Source organism: Petaurus breviceps, unplaced genomic scaffold (genome assembly GCF_028583685.1).
Source record: "Petaurus breviceps papuanus isolate PSGF00001 unplaced genomic scaffold, PetGlider_PUasm1.0 685, whole genome shotgun sequence".
NCBI lineage: Eukaryota > Metazoa > Chordata > Mammalia > Diprotodontia > Petauridae > Petaurus > Petaurus breviceps.
In genome coordinates this window covers 6,425,360-6,442,332 of record NW_027186455.1, presented here as the reverse complement: position 1 = coordinate 6,442,332, position 16,973 = coordinate 6,425,360, and the positions used below count along the sequence as shown (strand labels likewise).

The 16,973-nt window shown below is 42.3% G+C and overlaps 2 protein-coding genes across 5 annotated transcripts; both read right to left on the bottom strand.

The window, feature by feature from the left end:
* Window positions 1–808: 808 nt before the first annotated feature.
* On the bottom strand, window positions 809–7,324 carry ZMAT2 (zinc finger matrin-type 2). 3 transcript variants are annotated; one of them, XM_069104392.1, is made up of 7 exons: window positions 7,187–7,324; window positions 6,405–6,498; window positions 4,184–4,307; window positions 3,492–3,565; window positions 2,685–2,830; window positions 1,722–1,791; window positions 809–1,449 (listed from the first exon to the last, which is right to left on the bottom strand). In XM_069104392.1, exons 1-7 carry the CDS (start codon window positions 7,202–7,204, stop codon window positions 1,430–1,432), a joined length of 546 nt encoding a protein of 181 aa, XP_068960493.1. In that variant the 5' UTR covers window positions 7,205–7,324; the 3' UTR covers window positions 809–1,429. The 3 variants fall into 3 exon arrangements, with proteins under 3 accessions (XP_068960493.1, XP_068960494.1, XP_068960492.1); XM_069104393.1 differs by having other exon boundaries at window positions 809–1,637; window positions 1,728–1,791; XM_069104391.1 differs by having other exon boundaries at window positions 809–1,791.
* Window positions 7,187–16,958, bottom strand: HARS2 (histidyl-tRNA synthetase 2, mitochondrial). Of its 2 annotated transcripts, XM_069104383.1 has the most exons (13): window positions 16,519–16,956; window positions 14,066–14,140; window positions 13,507–13,626; window positions 13,300–13,395; window positions 12,762–12,887; window positions 12,543–12,650; window positions 12,204–12,302; window positions 11,545–11,638; window positions 10,848–10,975; window positions 10,513–10,755; window positions 10,267–10,380; window positions 9,907–10,053; window positions 7,187–9,462 (listed from the first exon to the last, which is right to left on the bottom strand). In XM_069104383.1, exons 1-13 carry the CDS (start codon window positions 16,663–16,665, stop codon window positions 9,403–9,405), a joined length of 1,557 nt encoding a protein of 518 aa, XP_068960484.1. In that variant the 5' UTR covers window positions 16,666–16,956; the 3' UTR covers window positions 7,187–9,402. The 2 variants fall into 2 exon arrangements, with proteins under 2 accessions (XP_068960484.1, XP_068960485.1); XM_069104384.1 differs by lacking the exon at window positions 9,907–10,053 and having other exon boundaries at window positions 16,519–16,958.
* Between the last annotated feature and the right edge of the window lie 15 nt (window positions 16,959–16,973).

Sequence of the window (16,973 nt, the reverse complement as noted above, 5' to 3'; positions counted from 1 at the left end):
CTTTATTTGGTTGTCTGTTGGTGCAAGTGTACCCTTTAAATCTTGGTACAAATTTATTACTGTACATATAACTTATACAGGACTTTAGGCAATGATCAGGCACATTGGAAAGCTTTGTTACAGGCACTGACACTATAAATCTGAATCAGAGGAGCTAAGCAAGAATAAACACTAGTTCTCAAAAATCTTCCCCTCACTATGGCAACAAAGCAAATCAATTAACAAACTCCATTGGTATTCTGCCTAAGTGTGCCAGGCTGACTTATGAAATAGGTATAAGGGATGGAATATATTTACACAACCAGATCCCATTCTCTATGCTTAGGCAATGGGGGAGGGCAACTGACTCACCAAATAACCTTCTTCCCATTCAAAACCCTCCTCAGAGAGAGCTAGCCCCTTCATATCCCAGAGTCCAAGGTCCTTCCATGTCCATAATGCCAAAAGAATGTTTTTAAATGTTTATCAGCACCTTTTCATGCTGCTTACCTGGAGATCAGAACTGCTTACAGTTCTGCCTGCTACAGCTGGTAATAATTAGACCCTACAGTCAATACTGAGCTCTGTTATGCCAAAAATCAGGTTCACAGAGATTTCACTAGGGTCATACATAAGTCAAAGAGATCAGTGCAGATCAAGAGAGGAGGCAGAAAGCTGAATTTATGAGGGGAAAAAAAAGGCTGTAGAAACTCAAACAGAAAGGAATCAAAGGAAGGGAAAATTTAAGGTCGGGCTCTGTGCAAAAAGCATCAGTGCGAAAAAGAGCACAAAAGAAAGATGGCGTATCCAGTATCAGTATGAGAAATAGTTCCAGTCAACATACTTTTTTCCTTTTAATTCTATATGTTAGTTTGTCCCTGGGCACACACAAAATCCCACACTGGGGCTTTTTGCATCAGTTAAGACTCATATTGGAGCCTAAATACAAGGAAGACAAAAACAGTAATTTTCATTTAAAAGATACAAATTTAAAAGCTAAAACAGCCCAGGACTAAACAAAAAAGGTCAAATAACTCACCAGAAACTAACCACGCCAAACACTCATTCATTTAATTCCCCATTACATGCTCTAAAACAAGCCACAGGAGGTACCTGCAGCCCAAGACGTCAGGAATGAGAGCAGCTGTGGCCTTATGGCTCAGGCTCCAGCTCTCTACAGGAATTCTTCATGCACACACACATACATACAAGTACCTGGCAGAACACTATATGTGCAGACACATGGCCACAGAACATGAGGAGTAAACAGCCAGAACACTGGAGGTGTAAGGTGAGGTAGGGTAGAGAAGGCAAGGACTTGAAGAGAACAAAAGCAGAAATGTGGGTAACTTTATGATAATCATCGTGGGAGGGAGAAGGGAAGAGAGAGAAGGCGGGATGCAGGAAGAGCTTCGGGGAAGCAGCTGACGAGTGGGAGGTTTCTTTTTTATTAGGGAGTTAGGACAGATGAGCTGCAGCTCCATCAAATATGAAAACTTGAGGGCTGGAACCCAACTTCTCCAGATCCTGGCCACACTGGCTGCAAGGGAGAGAAATACATTCCTTTCTTCCCTCCACATGTCAGGTCTTTGAAGAATTTCCCCAAATGCCTTGGACGTTAGTGATCCCACAGAGTCAGGCTCGGGAATAAGACAAGTTCAGAGGGAATCAGTAGCTCTTTTTGGTGGAACCAAAGCCAGAGAAGCCCATAACAGCTGCCATCTCATCATCCTCCTCAAATGCCAAGTCTTCCTCCGCCCTTCGCTTCTTCTCCTTCTGTTTCTCCTTCTTGTAGGCTTTGGCCTTCTCTTCCTACAAAGAACCACAGAGGATCGTTTTAGCTTTCCTAATTCACAGCACTGTCATGAAGCTCAAATCAGAGTCCAAAGCAAACTGCAGTAGCTTAGAGGGAAGAATGGCCACCATGGACATTGGCCTATGAGTCATCTACCAGAGATTCCCACCTAACTCATGACAAAGGCCCAAATGATTTTCGATATTCCCCTTTTCCCACTGACAGGAGATTTACCATAAAAATGATGGAACCACAAGGGTATAGGAAAAAGGAAGAGATTGCAATAGAGGGGATGGGAAGTGGAAAACAGATGATCTCATGGTAAACGTTTATTTTCCTTTATTTCAAACTCCTATTCACTTCAACTCAAGAGGCCAGTAGGTCAGAACCACTGGAAATCAGGAGCTAAAAATAAACTCTTCTAAATAAGAGGGTTCACTACTGAAGGACTAGTGCAGGGGTGGGGAACCTGTGGCCTTGAGGTCACATGTGGCCCTCTAGGTCCTCAAGTGCAGCCCTTTGACTAAAACCAAACTTCACAGAACAAATCCCAAGGGATTTGAGTTTGGATCTAGATTTAGTCAAAGGGCCACACTTGAGGACCTAGAGGTCTCAAGGCCACAGGTTCCCCACCCCTGAACTAGTATCTCCCCTCTGGGAAGTAAGCAAATCAGGAAGATGGTACTGGAATTAGGGTTTACACGTAGTCTAGACCTATTTATTTCATTACTCATTTCTGGGCTTTGGAAACCAAATGCCTTTCTAAGGCAATATGGAGATAGGAAATGGGTGTGTTCTATAGCAGATATCCATCTTATCTCAGGTTGAGAGGAGAAGAGTGCTTCCCAGTGGTCCTAAAAGCTACATTTTATGGAAGCCTCAGTCTGGAAATGGTTGGTTTGAACCTTACCTCCTCTCTGAGCTCTTTCATCCTCTCTTCAAAGTCATAGTCCTTTTGTTTTTCTTCCATCTTCTTCTTGTTCACTTCGAAGCGTTTTTTCACCTGATCCAAGGTGGAACGCTCCACACGCATTGACATGCCCAGATTCCGCTGATCTGAGGGAGAGAAGTATGGAACCATTATCCTTCCTTCCAACTCCTTACCTCCCTACACTTCCTCACATCTTTGCTCTTCCCTACCCCTACCTCCATCCCCCAAATTAGGACCTCAAGAGTATAGATTTAGACCTGGAAGAGACATTTAGAGAACATCTAGCCAAATTCTCTCATTTAACAAATGAGGAAAATGAGGTCCAGAATAAGGAAATTACTTGCCCAACATCATTCAGGTAGTTAAGTAGCAGAGCTAGGATTTAAACCCAAGTCTCCTGTCTCCAAATCAAGTACTCTTGTCACATTACTGTAATACCTCAATGAACCCTTTCTAAGATGACTCTCCACAATCTATATAGTTTCAGGAAATGAGAGCCAATCCTGCTGAGGGCAGCTCCAGGGACCTCTTCTGTCCCTGCATCTAGCAACCTCAAAGAACAAAATGGAAGTATCTATATTTGGGCAATAAAAATGGACAGCTGGGAAACTACACTAATTGGATTGTAGAACAAAAGAGTATGATGTACCTCATGAGCTCCATAAACATCTACTGATGAAGAGAAAGGAACTCCCTGTGCAAAGGCAAGAAAAGTATCTACTCTGAGCCTCCAGCAAGAGCTGTGGGGATCCCCAAAACCCATTCCAAAATTTCATCATTCCTTACGTTTCTTTCCATTGATGTGATCCAAGAAGTTGATGGAGTCTTTCACTACACAGTCACAGACATTGCAGTAATACCTACACAGAGAGGGAAGTACTTATTATTTCATTTCCTAAAACATCCCAAGATCACCAGGAAGAGGTGCTAAGAAAGAATCTCCCAAATGACAAGAGGGTATAACTGCCATCGGGGGCCAGTTCTGACAAAAATCTTAGCAAGCCTCAGAGGAGAAGTTTGGTGACAGACCTGGAGTCTGCCAGCTAAATCTTTAAGAACTGTTAGTCAGTCCCTATTTCCTGCTTTATACTGCAGGCATGGACTAAGGAGAAGAACTCTAAATTATGTTTCCTTGCCAATGTGACCAAGCTCCATTCCTAGGCTTGCCAGGAGGCTTGAATCCCCAAGCTCAAAGAGTTAGTATCAATCATGACTCCCAGGATCCCACCACTCCAAGCCTTAGAGACATTCTCCAGCTACTTCCCTTATTAATAGCACATTTCCAGTTCTATCACTACTAAAAAACCCTATTCCAGCAATCTTGAACTTATCTGACTGTCAACCAATCCATAAGTTTATCAATAAGTTAAAGTTTATTATAGGAAACTCTCCCCAGAGTCAAATGAAGTTACCCTATTAGCAATTACTGCTGACCACTCATAAGTACACTCTTTGTGGTAAAATAAGAGGCTACTCACCCTCCCATTTCAGACTGAGGGGTGGTCTTGGTGATAACAATGGTCTTTCCCAGCTTGGACTCCAAGTCAACCTTATAGTCCCTGTGTCGTAAGAGCTCCCGCTTGACAGGCTGCACTGGTTTTCCTGAAAGAAAAGTAGATGTGGTCAGTGAGACCTAGTTGGGGAAGAGAATGCTAATAACTATAGTTCCTTTCAATGCAAGTATTCTTCTACTAGGAATGAAGGTAAAAGCTGGAATCTTGGTATATCCAACAATTTAATTTCATATCCCCTTTTCTCCAGACTCAGATGCTGCAACATTAGACTGGGTGTCTTAACATGGGGTCCCACAGAATCCCAAAAGGTCTAAACATAAACTTGGGGGCGGGGTTTCCTATGAGCTTAGACAGGGCAAAAAAATACTTAATTTTTTTTCCAGTAACTTCTAGGTGAAATTTAGTATTTCCTTCAGTTATATATGATTTAAAAAAACAAAAACTACAATATTGAGGAGTCCATGGGTTTTATCAAGCCAAAGGGTCCATTACACAAAAAAGGTTAAGAAGTCCTGCTCTACAGACAACAGACTCCTCAAAGATGTTGACTAATTGACCAGCTCCCTATGACAGTTAACTCCCTAGGACATGGCTGAAGATATAAGAATGAGTTAAAGAAAAAATAACAGCCAGATCCTCCCCAACTTTGGCAGAGGCTCCAAAAGCAGCAGATCGTAAATAATGTATTGAATTGAATTAGATGGTTCTGTAGTCTACCTGGGAACTAGTATTTTAAAAGTCACAAGAGAGATTTCAATAATACTCTGAAGGAAGACATCACTGACTCAAGTAATTTAATAAAAGTACAGATTAAACAATCAACTGATCACAAACATTTGTTAAGCATCTACCACATTACAGTATCATGTGTCAGTGGGGATAAAAAGGAAAAAAATGAAAGGTCCTGCCTTCCAGGAACTTACATTTTACTGGAGCTGAAAATACACCATACATACACAAACATTAATATACAAAATAAATACAGTACAAGGTCATTTGGGTGAGAGATACTAGCAGCTACATGTACCAAAGAAAGACCTCATGAAGGAGACAAAGCTTGAGTTAAGGTCTCAAAGAAAACGAGGGATTCTAATAGGTGGAGGTAAGCAGGGACTACACTCTATGCATTTGGGTTGCAAAGCTTGTGTTAAGAGACAGAATACCATGTTTAAAAAAGAACAAGAAGGCCAATTTGGTTGGTCTTTAGAATGTATATCACACAATAAGTTTGGAAAGGTAGACTGACATTAAATGCCAAATGGAGGAGCTTATATTTGATCTAAGATGTTATAGAGAGCAACTAGGGTTTACTGAGCAGGGAAGTAACTTGCTTTAGGATTATATTGACAATGGTGTGGAAAATAGGTTGAATGAGGGGGGAAAAGATTTGAGGTAAAGAGACCAATTAGGAGGTATCTGCAATAGTTTGGGGAAGTAGTGATGAGAGCTTGATGTAGAGCAGTAGCTGTGAATAAAAAGATGGACAGATGTAACAGATATCAGAGTTAGAACAGACAAACTTGGTAACTGACAGCTATTTTATCAGAAGGAATAAAGAAGAAAAATAAGGCTGAATTGTTAGGAAATGATAAGTAAAAGGTGGAATGAAGGTATTCTTCAGTACCCAGCTGACATGTAGAAAGGGAGAATTGACTGTTGAGAAAATCAAGTGCAAACAGCAACAAGGAAATAAATCCCCAAACTCTTTAAATCACTCAAAGAACCAGTACATCAAAGATTATGATCAGATTTGGCAACAGTACAACTCACAAGACCTATATTCACAAACTTTAAAAAGAGCTCTGCTTTTCATAAGCTAACTTAAGTTTCTGGGTTCAGACATAAACTTTATGGCAATCCAAAGATTTTTCTGTGTATGAAGGTGGAGAGTAGTATCCACAGGAGTAATTCACACCAAGATTTGTATTTCTGAGCTCTGAAAATCTTAGTCTTAGAAAGTCTTAGAGCAGTAACTAAAGAAAGGAGGCAAAGTAAAAAGGCAAGGAAGCATAGATTAAAAACTGAGGCCTTCATAGAAAGGTGTAGTAAACTGCCCAAATGCCAAAGAATCTGCTAATAATAGAGCAGAGAGAAGAACCAAAATTTCCTAACTCACTTAACTATTTCTGCAATCCAATTCTCTGCATGCCCAGAGAAAGTAGAAATTCAAGGGAGTTTCACCCACCATCTTTTTTCTCTCTTTCTTCATTAAGTCGTTTCTCTGCAAGTTTCTCATATTCGTCTTTGTCCCACTTTCGGCGGAAATCCAGGTTTTTTGTCTGTCAAAAGAAAACATTTCTGAATTTTCTGCTAGGGAATCCTACCAGTTGGTAGTTTTCAAGTACCCAAGCACAGAGAATAGAGCACTGTCTTAGCTCAGGCCGTGGGTTCCAAAGTCTGGAATATCGGTCCTCCCTTCCCTTCTCCAAACAGCCTGTTAAATATTCGATAAAGCCTGGCTAAAATGCAATCACGTTCAAAGCATCACTGTGCACATCTTCAGAAAGCACAAAGCAAGAGGCATCTAATACTGTGTATTGCAACTAACTGAATTGGTGTCTTATCCTCACACCAGACAGCAAACTCCACATGACCACGCAATCTTATGTAAACTTTCCATCCGCCCCAGCGCTTGGCACCCTCTGCATACACTAAGTGAGAAGGCCCCTCTCATTTGCTTGTGTGACCCAAAGGCCTTCAGGAAACTGAAGGCAAGCTCAGGATCGGCGAGATGCCCGTGCACGGCGGCAGCGAGGGGCAGCAAGCCCCCGCGGCTGAAGCCCCCGACCCCGGCAGCTTGGGACCCCGGGACGCCGGCTTCTCTCCGCGACTTTGCGCCGAAGAAAGCGGCCGCAAACCTAAGTCTGCTACCTCTGGGGCCAGGCTGGAGCGGAACCTCTGCCAAAAAGAAAACTCGACCCTCGCTGAAACCCTCAAAGCTCCTCCGCCCCCCCACAAGACACCTACCCCGCTGCCAGACGCCATCTTCGCGGCGAAGTGAAGATGAAGACGGAAAATAATGTAAAGGCGCCCTGGAGCCGTAAAGCAGAGCAGTCCTCCGAAGTCTCTATTGTACTAGCAGGCTAGAGCGGCACAGGACTTCCGAGATTAGCACTTCCGTCTCAGCTAGAGCCCTAACCGACACCCTTTATAAATTGCGCACGCGCCACACGAAGCAATGGGAAGAACGTTTTATTTCTTGAAATTATTGCTGTTAATGCCCTTTACAAAATTAAGGATCAACCCAACTCTCGTTTTATAGACGTGGACACTGAAGCCTAGAGGTGGTGGCGGTCTCTCACAGCACCAAACAGAACCAGAATGCCAGGGAAAGAACACGCCCCCAGGGGCGGGGAGGTGTGAGAGGGAAATGTGACACCAGCCCTAAGTGCTCGGGAAGAGGGTCCCACAGAGGGGCCAAGTCCATCGGGGTGCGACCCGATCCTGCGAAGCCACAGCGAGGGAAAAAGAACCCAGCACCTCCCCCACCCCTTAACCCCCACGGGCTTCCGTGGCCAACTAGTTAACTCTTTCCAAAGGCGGGCCTGGGGTGGGAGGACACAGATCTTGGGCAGGTCTATGGGCTGGCAAACAATCAATCCTAAAACCACGAAAGGCCCAAACTTGTCTTCTGAGCATAATGAACCTTGTGGTAGTTTTAGTTATACATTCCCAACAATGGAGAAAAGGAGACATGATGGAATAGGCTGTGAACTTATGTTGCAAACATTCAGCATCACTAGAATATTAAGTACCTGGGTGTTTTCCTCCTGTGTTGTAATGACAAAGGAGACTAGTTTACCTCAGTGCCAGTCACTGGGTACATAGTGACAGGCCGGCCAAGACACTAGAAGCCACTCGGAACTTGTCGCTTTCCCAAGAACCAAATAACTACAGTCAGTACTGAGGAGCCTGAGAACAGAAACATCTCCACAGAAATGTCTGAAGACATAAAGGAAAGCTATATTCCCAGATCAGAGATAGTCCAGATTTTTATACCCAAATCATTCCCCATACCCGATGTAAATCAAATGTAAATCAAATGATCCTAATTACAAAGTGTTTAAATTAGTTACATTTAATATATTATAAAATAAACTCCAGATAGCTACTCATGTGGCAGGCCACAGGATAGTAACAGCAGCTGTTCTGGCCCAGGAAAAAGACCCCAATGATAAGATAGTTATATAACCTAGTATCAGTGGAGGGGGAGAAAGCATCAATCTCACCCTTATTAAGTGTTCCTTTTTGCCGTTATAATGCATTAGGACGTATTTCATACACATACAACATAAAAGGCACCTCTGAGGTCATCTGGTTCAACCTCTTCATTTTACAAATAAAGAACTGAAAGGAAGCCTGGAGAGCTAACGTGACCTGCTCAGTTCAACATCTGATACCATGTGGAAGCTAAGCATTAGCTTATCCCTAGCACAAGGAAGAAAAGCTAGGAAGGATGCTACACCATAGCTTTTTTATCTCATTTGAGTTTGGATTCAATCAAGACATCCACTCCTCCCTCCTTCATGTCTCCTTACAACACCCAAAGCAAGACCATAACAAGTTGGAATCATGTCTTTGGGATGGTCAAGGCTTTTTCCTGGTTGGTTCAGATCTCAGAAAGAACTTCCTCACACTTTAAGATTTCTTCAGAGTTTAACTCCCTCAAAGACTGCTCAGAGAACACAGTTCAACTGACATCTTGTTTGCAGTCAGTGACAGTACAAACATACCACTGCCTCGGTAGTGTCTGTGACATGTGCTTATTATAGAAGGCACTATCCCCACCTGTTAAAAAGTGGATGCTTGGGGTGGCTAGGTGGTGCAGTGAATAGAGAACCGGCCCTGGAGTCAGGAGAACCTGAGTTCAAATCCAGCCTCAAAACTAGCTGTGTAACCTTGGGCAAGTCACTTAACCCCAACTGCCCTCCAAAAAGCAAAAAAAAAAAAGTGGATGCTCTGTTTCCTCTCAAACACCACTGATTTAAAGCAAGAGGATTCAGAAGCCCATCTTCTACTGCTACTTCCCCACCTCCAAACAAGAAGCACTGAAGAGGGAGTTGCATGAAGGAAGTAGAAGGGATGTATGGTCTACCCTGACCCAAATGTGAAACTGTATCGGGCCTTCATAGTGGACTAGATCTTCACCACTTGAACAAGTAGCAGATGAAGAACAGGCAAGATCAGGATTCAGATATTCTCCTCTGGATTTCAGTTACAATATTTTCCCGTTTAATGTCCACCTGAAACATGAAAGTTGTCATGTGAGTTATAGAAAAATAAATTCTTCAACACATCTAGTTGCTTTCTAGCTCTTTAACCTTAGTCTGTCAGCATCTACTTATGCAATTATCACAAAGGTGTTTGCATGTGCATGTCTCAAAGGTTTCTGTGTAAGATCCATCTATCCAAATTAAACCAAGCTCACAGAAGGCAAGACTATGTAGTCTGATTATTCTGTTCCAAATTAACTGATTTCCGAACTAAATTCCAAAATCTAACCATATAGATTTATGCCATCTGTCTCTGGCCTAATTTCTGAGCCCCTTGTTCCAGGCTATTGTGGTGGCTATTTGTCTTCTCTAGAATCTCAGCTGCCCTACAACTAATTCACTATTCCCAAGGATTTGTTAAGCATAGTTCTCTCCGACAGTTTGATCTGCCCTAGCTTGCCATCACTGTCTTACCTCCTCCCTACTGGCCACAGAACGAAGCTTAATGACACCATCTTTTAGCTCTTGCTCCCCAATAATGGCCACCAGTGGAATGCCTGTCTCCTCACAGTAATGCAGCTGAGTCAGGAAACTGGGGTTCTTCTTATATAGCATCTCAGCCTTGAAGCAAAAGACAACCCCTGAGATTTGGTATTGGATATAGTATACCCACTGCCTCACCACCTCCCTTCCCCATGCTTTTCTACCAACAGGAAAAAAGACTCACTCCAATGCCTGGCCCTCCTCCCCTAGAAAGCTGCTCTAATAATGACCAGGTAGATTCAGGGGAGCATTTCCCCAGACCACAGGACAGTGGCACTTATTCTATCTTACCTTGATCCCAGCATCCCAGAGTTCTGCAATCAGTTTCATCCGTTCTTTAAGGAAATTCTTTTGTGCTGCAGCCACAAGGACCTGTGTCTCTGTCACTTGAATTTTCTTAGTGGCCTAGAGAAGAAAGACAGGTAAAAAACACTGGCTAAAATTCCTCTTCAACAAATCAGGATCAGAAACCCCTCACTTTCAGAAAGAGGTCCAGACAGTCTTGGAAAGACTTACTTACTCCTAACAGGGTCCTACCTCCATCCTCTGTTCCACAATGGAGAAGATCCTTTCAACCCCAATGCTGAGCCCCACACATGGCACCTTGTGGCCCTTGGGGTCAAACATGCCAACAAGTCCATCATAGCGCCCTCCAGCAGCCACACTGCCCACACCAAGTGGTTCCTCCCCTTGTTGGGCTGGAGTCTGAAGAAGCACTGCTTCATAGATCACCCCTGTATAGTAGTCCAGGCCTCGAGCCAGGCTCAGGTCAAAGGAGATCTGTGGGAACATGGAGATATGATCAGTCCCAGAGAAGAGACATGTCCCAGAATACTCTGCAATCTGCTGGGGCCTGTCCTTCCCCTACTCACCTTGTCTGTAATTCCAAACAGGGTCAAATACTCAAATAGCAGTTTCAGGTCCCCCAATCCCTCCAGGGCCTGCTTGTTCTGTGAGAGTTTGGGATCCTGCAGTAGCTGCTCTACTAGGGCCATTCCACCTGGGAAAGTCAAACATAAAAGTCAAATAAAGAAAACAGGATCTTTGGAATTTATCCAAACAAGTCTATGCAACCAAAAAATGAAGATGAATAAAATAAAAATTGCTGGCATTCAAACTGCTTTACATATTTTATTTAATCTTCACATCAACTCTGTGAAGTACAGTAGTACAGAGATCATTATCTCCATAATATAAAAATATAAACGAGGAGAGACTCAGAGAGGTTAAGTCACAAAGCCAGTATGTATCAGAGGCAAGATTCTAATTGAGGTCTTTCCTGACTTCAAGTTCAGTGTCCTTTTTGCTTTATTTCACTATCTTTCCAAAATAATTCACACCATTATGCTTGAGAGAAGTCCACTACCATAGTTATTACCCTGCTTTTGCTTTCTTCCTTCCAAAGAAGCAAAAAAGATAGGAAAAGGCTGAAATAAGTTTGAGACAGGCTTTATCCTGAGGGACCTATCTGTCCCTCTAGAAAAGTGGGCTCAGTGTTAGATATGCAACAGATATAGACTCTATCTCCTACCATATGGATATTCAATTCTTGGGGAACCTGCTTCTTACCATGCTGCTGGATGTAAACCCCAATGCAATCTGCCACTTCGGGGGCCAGAGCCATCTTTCCTACCATCTCTTGTCTCACATCCTCCCAGGACATCTGCAGACAGAGAAATACTAGCTCATATCCAAGTCCTTACTTTCTTCCATAACAAGAGGCATCATAATTCAATCAGTAAACATTTTAATACTTACCATGTGTCTGAAATCTATTAGACAAGAGTCAGGAAAGAGTAAAGGATAGAGCAAAAACCTGGGTTTCAGGAAAGAACTAAGTTGGAATTTTGATTTCAATAATTACTGGCTATGTGACCCAAGGCAAGTCACTTAAACTGCTTATTCTCTAATTTGTAAAGTAAAGATAATCATAATCTTAATGACTTCCTCATAGGATTGTGGTGAGGAAAGCACTTTGCAAACCTTACATTTCTATATTAATGTGAACTGTTATTGGGCAAAGAGGTAAACTCCAAGTACCCACTGAAGGACTGAAATTAGGTCATGGTTTAGTTAGACTTTCTCTATAACTCTTTGTAATAGCTTTCTTTTAAGTAAGATAGCTTACTTTACACACTGTCCTTTAAGTTTCTGAAACAAAATGGCCCAGAAAGAGGTAAGCTACAAAATCTTAGATGAGGGAAGATGAAAAGATATTCCTTTGTTACCTTGCCCAGCTTATCCACTGAAGCAGAGATAAATCGGAATTTGTTATCAGGAACACCACAGACAGCAAACATCCCATCCAGAATTCGCCTATCATTCACCTGTGAATTCCATATGCACCAGATACTCCATCAACACCAATTCCCAAAAGAAATATTCATTCTCCTTTCCCAGTGATTCCCTCTAGTAAAAGGAGAAGAGAAGTCTTGCAATCAGACTATATAGAAACAGCTGCTAAAGCCAAGGAGTAAAGTTGGGACCACCATGAAGGAAAGATGAGAATCTGAAGGAAATGATCTCAGGTCATGCATACCCCCCTCCTCTTTTGTTTTCACATTCACCTTAATTAAGAATTCCCCCAATTGCAATGCACTTAGGATTTCATATATGATCTTTAAACACTCTGCATCAGGGATCATGGGATCAAAATGTCCTGCAATGTCAAAATCCTGTAGGAAAAGAAAACAGCGAAAATTTGAAAATCCTCTAATTAAATTTTTGTTTCCAGGAGTGTTGCTCAGAAAACTCCCTCCCCATTGCCCACTGTCGCAGTCACTCACACATTGGCAGAACTCCCGGTATCGACCTTGGGTTATGGAGGGACTCTCTCGTCGCCACACCTTCCCAATGTGATAGCGTTTCATCTTCTTTATTTTATTCAAAGCCAGGTAACGAGCAAAAGGGACCTCACAAGAAATTATTAAGGAAGAAGCACTCTCCCGTCCAGAGCTGGCAACCAAGTGCATTTACACAAATCAGATACTAGGGAAATTCCTATCTCTAGCAGTAGATAGCAATATCTCATCTTGTCAAACTGAAAATTCAGGGAAGGGGAAACAAAGATGCAAGTAGCCTAAAACCCCTTCGATCTCCCCTTCCTATTCACCCAAATCCTTACTTCTTCCAGATTATTTAAGGCTGAAAGCCTGATCTTCACCACTACCTTCAGCCCTTACTTTACTATGGGAATGCCTCCTTGGGCCATCTAATATAAAACAGGAATCAGAGCTCCAGATATGACCGTGACATCCACAATTCCCTCACTTGCCTTGGGAAAGGACAGTCCAGGATAAAGTAAAACAGTTCTTAGAAGGATACTGTGAGGTCATATCGAAGAGCCAATAGCTCCCCACCCTGATCCTTCAGGTCATAGATGAGTTTGGAGTCCTCTCCATACTTCTCCATTAGTACTTCCTAGACAAGCACAAATCTATAGCTTAAAAAATATGGTTTGGGATACTGGTGGTGAAGAAAGGAAGAATTTCAATATTACTCCTCCCTCCCCCCCCTTTTCCTTTCTGTCACCTTTAGTTCAAATGCTGGAGTGTCTAGCCCTTTAGCTCCATGGCGTTTGAAGCAGCTGACGACAGCATTAAAGATTTTCTCTCGAACAGCCATCTGCTGAGGGCTAAGATCTCTGGTACCCTATGAGCCAAAAGCAACCAGAATAAAGGGAAGTAGGGGAAGAGTTTAAAGGCAAACTGTAGAAGGCTTAGGAAATAGGGAATGATGGACAGGTTTACAACGATAATAGTTTATACTTGTAAAACACTTTAAGGTTTGTAATGCACTTTACACACTGTATTCTCACAACAACCCTATGAAGTAGATACTGTTATTATCCCCATTTTACAAATGAAGAAACTGAGAAGTGGAATATCCTGAGAAGGGTCATATTTAGTTAGTAAAGGTCTGACATAGGATTTGAACCGAGCTCTTTCTAACTCCCAAGTGTAATCTATCCACTGTATGATATAAACACTAATTCACTACAAGGTCCCACCTGAGGCAGGGGCATATTACTCTACCCAAGTACCCAGGATATTGGAAAAGGAGACCAAAAAGGAAGAGAGAAAAGGATTACCTTGGGAGTCTTGATGACAAAATTGGGTTTCTCTTTATCTAATTCCAACTGAGTCTTCAACCTGGCTTCTGCAAACTGGAAGGAAATGATTACAGCACACTAAGCAATGGCCATATATCTCTGACCCCCCGGAATTTCTAGTCTTCCAGTTATAAGGAGAAAAGTTCTACAGGCTTTTCACTTGTGCCCAAATTGTATCCATAAAGGATCTTGAAGGAAGTCAAATGTTTTTCCCAGGGATCTCATATTGAGATATTCATCCCATCATACCACGTGATTTACTCTCATTCTGGTACCCTCCACCTCTGGGAGGGTCAAACACCAGTTGTACTTTTTGCTAAGTCATACTCAGCTAGTCAATCCTACTCAAGACTTTTTGCTAACTTATACCCAAGGAAAATGAGACCCAGAAACAAACAAGAACCTACAAAAAGAATAAGTCTATGGCAAGGCCAGGAACTAAAAAGGATCTTTACCTTTAGTTTCAAAATATAGTAATAATGACAGAGCAGAAGGGTGACTCCCTACAAAAGGGCTAAGCATATGGTCCTTTGGACCTAGATGGGTTCTGACACAAAGATGCTTTAGAATAAAGGTACAACAAGAATAATTTATTAGATTTTTATTTGTTAGCATTTGATTATTAACTCCTCTACTGAGGCAGCTGGTGGCCCAGTAGCTAGAACACTGGGCTTAGAGTCTGGAAGACTTAGTTCAAAACTGGCCTCAGGCACTTACTCACTAGCTGAAAGTCACAACCTATTTGCCTCAGTTTCCTCAAATGTAAAATAGAAACAATAACAGTACCTAACTCTCAGGGATGCTATGGGGCTCAGATGAGACATTTGTAAAAAAAAAAAAAATGCTTAGCACAGCACCTAGTGCACAAGTGTTATATAAATGCTTATTCCCTTCCCCTCCGCCCCCAATGAAAAGGATGAAAAGATTTGGAGCTGGATTTTAAAGACAATCTAACTCAATTCCCTCATTTTAAATACAGATGAGGAAACTAAGGCCTAGAAAGTTTTATGTAGGTCACACAGGGAATTAGTGACAATTTAGATTTAAACTCAGGTCCTCTGAATCTAAATCCAACACACTTTTCACTACATCACAAAACTAGATTGCAAATTCTTCAAGGTAAGAATTTATCATTTTTTGGCAGTATGTGTGAAAAAACTTAGTTGAATGGAAAAATACTAGTTTATTATAAAGCAGGCTATACAACAAGACTTCTCAGAAACCTGAGAAAACACAGTTTTACCTCAAGATAGTCCTTGTATTGCTATTTAATAACTAGGTGACTGATCAAATAATTTAATTTCTCAGGGCAGCAACTTATGACTCATCTCTAATAATGATTACAGTAATAACTCACTTTTATATAATACCTTAATGTTTTCAACATGTTTTCCTCACATCAATAAGGTAAGCAGTGTGTAAATATTATCCTTATTTTTAAAATGAGCAAACAGAAATTTAGAGAGGTTAAACTTTCTAAATCGTAGGACTACAAAACCTCTAAAGAAGACATTATTACCTGCTTTGGCCCTGCACCATAAGGACCATGGGGCCTTTCTATCTCATTTGCAACTGAAACCTTATCTATGTGTAGTTTCCTTTACTAGAATGTGAGCTTTTTGAGAACAAGAACCGAATAGCTTTTCTATTCGTGTTCTCAGTGCTTAGCATAGTGCTTCGAGTTTAGTCTGCACTTAATAAATGTTTTCATTCATTCATTTAGTGCTAGAAAGGGTCTCAGAAGCCAATTATCTCAACCTGTACCTAAACAGGGATCCACTCAATAACAACAAACACGTAGCCATCTATCTGGCTGTGCTTGAAGTCTTCATTCAGGTGAGGATTTCAAAGATTCCTGTGGACGATTCAATTGATAGTCCCGGGGTCTTCTGTATGATACTTCTGAACAAAACTTATTAAAATAAGTAAGTGAATAAATTAAAATCGTAGACTGTGAGACTCCAGTCACAAACGCTAGAGGGCGAAGCACTGCGGTCTATTTGCTGAAAATCCAAAGGCAGCTCTATCGAACCAACCAGCCACTTAGAGGCCAAAATGTAAAACCAGGAAAATGTTGGGACTAGAAGGGGCCCATTCAGTTTAAACCTTCATTTTACCAAGGAGGAAACTAAGTCCTTTTAAATAAATCAAGCATTTATTTAAAAACCTGATACCGTGGGATACAAATTCAAATGCTGGATTGCTTGATTTGAACGAGTTTAACTCATTTACAAAGTAGTAGAATCAGGCCAAGAACAGTTAGAAATCTCAGTTCAACTCCACTAAATTAACCCGGGGCTGGGTACTAAAAAGACCACAAAGGTTCAGCCCTTACAACCTTAACTGGGGCAATATCGACAGATAAATTAGAACACCATAAAGCTAAGGAGCGCCTAGAAAAACGCCGAGAAATGTGAGAAGGCAGAACATACCTCCCGCACTGGAGGCTGCACCACCAGGCCTCCTTGCACCCGTCGGAAAAGCAGCGTGGCCCCGGTGCAGGGGGCGCGGGGAGCCCGCAGCAACTGGAGGGCCAGCGCGGCCCAGGCCCTCTGAAACCAGGGTCCGAGGCGCTGCATGCCGAGGAGTGGGGGCTTCTCTTCCCGCAGTTCTGGGGTTTCTGCAGCCCCGCAGAAATGTATAACTGGAGAAGGGGGAGGGAGGACTGAGGCAGAGACAGTATCTGGGTTGGGTCCAGAGAGTGAGAAAGCGCTGACCACCAGGTTAGAAAGGGGGAAACTGAGGCAAAGAGGGCCAAGGCAAAGTGAAGTGATGATCCCACGTATTAAACTCGCCAAGAGTCAGGCAGGCTACCAGAGAGGATTGGCTCCTCGCTCTGGCATCCAGGCATCCGCTCTTCCGGTTTAGGCGCGAGTCGACCGGAAGC